General features: G+C 35.6%; 1 protein-coding gene across 1 annotated transcript in view; it reads right to left on the bottom strand.

The window, feature by feature from the left end:
* Positions 1–2,813: 2,813 nt before the first annotated feature.
* Positions 2,814–6,000, bottom strand: part of ssh (Protein phosphatase Slingshot) — a 68,381-nt gene continuing 65,194 nt past the window's right edge. Inside the window, exon 12 of the mRNA XM_089086580.1 lies at positions 2,814–3,862. Within this exon, the coding sequence (XP_088942706.1) occupies positions 2,867–3,862 (996 nt within the window). The 3' untranslated portion in view covers positions 2,814–2,866. The remainder of the gene's footprint in view (positions 3,863–6,000) is intronic.

Below are 6,000 nucleotides of genomic sequence, written 5' to 3'. Positions count from 1 at the left end.
TGGCAGAAAAACGGTTACAAAGCTTGAAAAATGTGTCGCCAAACGCTCGATGCCATTATTTTTTTTGACGACACTAGTGCCAGTTTTGACTCTTATAAGTTACCCATACTCTTTGTTGCCACGAGTAAGAATGATAGATGATTGTTTTGTTGATGGCTGATTTTCCCAGTAGATTGTATAAACAATTTTAAGATACCGATACGTATAACAGTCACAGTTGTCAGAAACGAATTATCTCAACATCAGCCGCATAAAATGTGTCCTTACCGCATTACCAAATACGAGACCAATAGGCTTGTTGCAGGCTTAACCTTACGCATCTTTTCCAATTATAATTTTTCGCATTCATTATAAGCGATTCGCTTTATAAGGATAAGATTTAAGACGAAAATATGTAATTTTATCAATAATACCTGGCTATTTATATACTTTATCTGCTTAAACAATATGGTAACTTTGAGCTTTCAATATTTAGATATTACTTCTCAAAGAAGCAACCAGACAAAGAAACAAAATAAAAGATAAGGAATCCAAAGGCATTTGGTTTTTGACAGGTGAATAGTTTCCGTTGTAATACGTTTCGAATGTAACAAGTTTGCATGAGAAAATGTAATGTGCTGCAATAATAATATATCTAATAATTTGTATTGCTCTAAAAGCCCTAGAGCCGTGGCAATAAAGAACAAAACTTCTCTTTTCATTAATTCACACTAAATAGCTAAAACGTTATACAAATCTATTTCAGTGCTCCATTGCTAGCCTGATAAATTGTCCTAACCTTTCAACAATTGCAAAACATTCATCACTCACCATACTCACCAGCCATTTTTCATCGAACCTGCACTCTCATAGACTTCCTTTCGCAAGTCACTCAATTTTCCACACTCACCCATCATGTGATACACACTCTCATCCATATCTCCACACATAGGGAAGAAGTGAGGACCATCCTGACCTGTTCATCTCCCAAAATATTTTCTTCTTGCCACAAGTGGTAAACTTTTGCATTCAGTTCAATAATTCAGTTGCATTCAGTTGCATTCAGTTCAATAATTCAGTTGCATTCAGTTGCATTCAGTTCAATAATACACTTTAACTCCTCCTTTCTTAAATTCGCCTAAAAAAAATTGCTCCCATGCCTCCCATGCATTCCTTACCACCGCCTAAAGACCTAATGAATGAGAAAGGCTTCTTGAATACTGCCAAATCAAGACCTCTTGATATCCTGAAAATGTTTCTCTATTACCTATAATATACATAATCTATCCTAATCCATTATTCCAAACTTCCCAATCTACAACCTTGCAAAATCTTCCTTACCTGGTACGGCCATCAAGTTGGAGACTCATCCCAAACAACTTTTAAATAAATTGATTTAAGTAGACCTACTCACGGCGTCTTCACAATACGTTCCCAGAACCTAATCATATTCACTACCCTACAATTTCTTTGCGAAAAAATACCTAAATTCCCTCTGACTGTCAAACAATCAATTTTTCTATAGATGTCTATCCATCTCTAATTGTCTCCTAGTTGTACCCTTTCTAACTTATTACTTTTCAGGAATATTAAAGCTTCCAATGCATAATGCCTCAGATATTACTTAACTCCTAAAAATCTCCTGTATCTCTTATATTCCTTACTGGCCCCCAACTCCCCATTGCACTTCCCGGCTGAAGGGCCACGAAACGGAGATCAGCACCGCCGGTTTGGACCTTAAGGGTCTAGTGCCGTCATACTTACTTACTTACTCCTGAAGATTAAATTCGAAAATATCCTAGGTACAAAAAAGGGTAAAGGATACGGCACTAGACTTCTTAAAGTCCAAACCGGCGATGCTGATCTCCGTTTCAAGGCCCTTCAACCAGGAAGTGCAATGGGGGGATGAGGGCCAGCCATCCTCTTCTTTCGCACACCCTTCCTGCTTATCTTCCCCAGATTTCTCCACCCCTAACCCTTGTCCCAAACCAAATAACTGGCCACATCAAGAATAGAACCCTCGCCCTTCGGACAAAGGATTCCAAATCCAGCGTGCCAACCGCTTGGCTAGGCTTTAAGAGGGATAGGGATATATCCTACCTGTCTCCTCACTGCGCCCATGCGTATCCTAAATAACTTATCCTTTACCTTAAACATCACTCCTAAACATTCTCATTCTTTCTGAATTTGGACCTCTCTACCTCCTAAATAAATTTATCAGCCTCATTTTATTAGCGCTCCTCCCTATACATTAATAATACTGTTTCACTAACATTCAACTAAAGTTTATTTCTTAATAAATATTTCTGTAATAAATTCAATAGCTCCTGTAACTTTTGACCTAATCTGCAACTAAAACTTTATCATATTCACCCTATTGGTATACAATTGTTACCACCTTCAGTATCGCAGGATATAACTGGTTCTAACCTATTACATGGCTAATTTGTCAATTGCGAAACCAGGCACTACCTGCTTTATATTGGCTAATTTATTTATTTATCTGCTATTGAGTGAAAGCAACGGTTCAAACAAGCAAAGAGGCGACCGGCAGTTTTAAATCGAAGCCGTATAAAGATCTAACAGTGCTTAAGATGTGCGAGCATTCCCATTGTCAAACTATTTTTCAAAAGTGATCAATAAACAAAATTTAGACATAAAAAAAAGAGCATTTTCCCGGGGGCAAAAAATGCTACTATCTACTATCTCCTGCCATGCCAGGGTCTAATTCTTTTCACCTTTTCTGCAAGTTTTGACTGATAGGAAACAAAATAGCTAGAATTGGGTTAGGATTGAGCTGTGCAGAGTATCAGCCTATCCACTTAAAGAGGATATGAACGAACAATTTATTTATTCCGTTATGCTTTCAGTTTACAAAAAAAAGAAACTAATATTTAGACGAAAAGTTACTGACGGTAGAAAGAAAGTCCCCATTGTAGAGTCTATGAAGAGGATGAGTTTTACCATGCTGCTTCTTCTTTTTCTTATTTGAAGAATTTAAAGTACTTATTGAGAATTTAGATGATGTAGTATTATATCCCATTTCGTTGGTTATAGTCACAGATCGAGGCCTATCTAGTTTTGTTTTATCACGAGGTTCAAAATGACTCACTAAATCTTTCACACTTCTTTCTGGGGACTTTTGTCCATCACCACAAACAGTTTCTAAGCTAACAGTTCTTTTTCTAAGGCGGCTCTCATCCCTCTTGAAATTAAAAATGCTAGAAATAAGACCCTTGGCTTTTTTAGGTTCAACAGTTGGCAACAGATTCAAGCTAGTCGGTCTAACTTGCTGAGTTTTTGCTTCAAAATCTTGTTTAATTTTCTGCACAACACCAGGTTGACCAGGTCGATCCAGCCTTGGGCTGCTTTCCGCTGAGCGTGATTCTCTAGCAGAAGAAGACAGAACGTTCCCGGTCTCTGACAGAGATCTCCGAGGGGAAGAAGTAACCACAACTTTTGGCGCTCCAGTCTCTTTTAACGATTTCACACGTTTAATATCACAATTTTTATGCACAAGACTTTCAAATTTTTTCACCTCAGATATCACATCTACAGCTGGCTGCTCAACCATTGTTGACAATTCATCATTAATGCTAGATACTTTTTCATTATCAGCTGTGGGGGATTTAAGCTGAATTTTGACAGACTTCACACCTGAAACCCAGAAAGGAGGCTGCAGAGAATTTTCAGAGAGGTCACTGGCAGATTTAGATCGTGGACAACGTTTATCTGATAGTCTAAAACTAGATTCAAAGTCTTGTGGAACACTTTCTGGCGTGGGTGCTTCCGAGCGACACATATGTTTTCGAACTCTGTATGAGCGAGATGGCAAGCGTAAGGACACACTCCGCTTGGGAACTGGCGGTGGAATGGTGGCAGACTGTAAACAGAAAGAAAATGTTTAGAAAAGATTCAGGAAAATCAGTTATATGCATGCAAAAAAAAAAGTAACCACAATAGTAAGAATGGTCTATATCCATTCCTACTTTGTATGGATTACGTAATTGTGGACTATAGTGTGTCGACTATATGGAAACAAGTGATCAAAATTAAGTCATCACACAAAGATGGGTAGGCCCTCCCCTGATAGCTTATTTTCAAGCATAATATATACCGTTTTCTTTAAGCAGAAGAACAATATAAAATTTGAGCCCTGTATTTGTGAACGAAAAAGAATAAACCTCTTATTCCCCTTTCAAACAAATTATTGAAAAAAAAAAGCAAATCATCAAAATTAATTAATCTTACGAAGAGGAGTACTCATTCCCTTACATGTTTTCCATGAATATTATGCGTCATTTTTAAAATAAGAGCATAACGACAAAAAACGTGTACTGTAAATTTAGGAACTAAAAAACAAAAAATTCCTATTTCAAAGAACCCTTTGAAAAAAGTTAAGAATTCCGTCATTAGAAAAAGTTAAGAATTCCGTCAATTTTGTCCTTTTTTATTTTACATTTAAATGCAACTTAGTATTACCAAAATGGTGAAACAAATCTACCTACTTGATTAGAAGTTATAAAACTATCTTAAAAAACTTTTCTAAGACAATAATGTGAGAAAGTTACAAGAGAGAAAATTCAAGCGCTTTAACAATGTTTTTTTAGGCATTCAAAAGTACTAGCGCCTCTGACAGCGTAACGTTACTTAGCAGAACAATAAAATTCGAACTGAGTTTATTTTTAGTTTGTTAAATTTGAGATTTTAATTAAAGGTTAGGTTATTTTGGTTTAGTTGCACCTAGGACTTCTTATATCAGCTCATTCTTGGTATATTTTTGGACCCTTCCACCGTTTTGGATATAGAACAGTCTGGAAAATTTGATCCAATCTCGTGTGAGGCTACTGAGAAGCCGAAGTGTACATGGGGCGCTGAAAAGGCGTCAGGTTATCTACTTTCGGCCCTGCACCTCGAAAAGACACAAGAAATTTAACTTTGAGATCGAGCCCCCCCCCCCCCCCAGTTTCAAAGACCATCTATTCAACACTATTTTAGACCATCGAGTCAACACTATTATGTTGACTTTGATTGAGGAGTAAGATTAATTGGCACCTTAATATTTACAATGTGTAAAACTACAGGCACCGAAAATGAAGGTAGATTGCTGCGTTGTGCAAAGAAATTTAGTTCCTAAAAGAAAACATATATAAACTAAAATATATGCTTTTAAGCACAAAGTCAAGCATTCAAATAAATTTCAACTGCAAGGTCCTAGTTTATTTTTTTCCCCTTATATCCTCAAAACACAAAGTAGCCAATTTTAAATCAAGGAATACTTTCCAATAATTTAAACATCCTAATTAATTCCCCTTAATAAAATTTATAAAAAAAAAAATCTTGATTATTTTTGGTGAACTTTATTTCAGCACTATTATGGTCAACATCACAGATCCACGAAGAAATATTAATAATGATAATACAAAAAAAAGAAAAAAAAGGAAGAAACGTTTTGGACAAATATTCTTCCTGAGGTTTGACTAGTTGAAGTTGAACTTATTGTTAGTACATGTGCTTTATAGGTTCAAATTTAAATAATAATCCATTTGTAATCAAAAGTTAATGAAAAAGCAAAAAAATCTCCGATAAATACTTTGAAAAAGATAAATTAGTTAATAAACAATAAGTAGAACAACAGGGATTTTTTTTTTTTAAATATACAAGACACTGGAACGCAACTTTAAATGAATATTTCGGCCCTATATCCAAGGACCGCCTTCAGCAAAACAAAAGAAGAAAAAAACAGTATAAAAGAAACTTACATTAAAATTCGATCATTAAAACTGAATTTTTTTTTTTTTTTTAAAAAAGCCCTAATATCATTACTTCAAGGAAGTTCAACCAGGACTTTTCCCTGTTGTTCTACTTATTGTTTATGATAGAAAGGCAGTGTGGTCTTCGTCGCTATTTAAATCAGTTAATATTTGAAAATCGTTTGCCTAAATAAATTTTTCTTGAGCAAATACATTTTTGACATTGGTGGAATACTGATGGCATCGGTCATACAGCAAAATATTTGTC

The sequence above is a fragment of the Artemia sp. Qi Xiang Cuo genome, chromosome 3 (genome assembly GCF_049724085.1).
Source record: "Artemia sp. Qi Xiang Cuo chromosome 3, ASM4972408v1, whole genome shotgun sequence".
NCBI classification, from domain to species: Eukaryota; Metazoa; Arthropoda; class Branchiopoda; order Anostraca; family Artemiidae; genus Artemia; species Artemia sp. Qi Xiang Cuo.
This window is presented reverse-complemented; position numbering and strand designations above follow the sequence as displayed.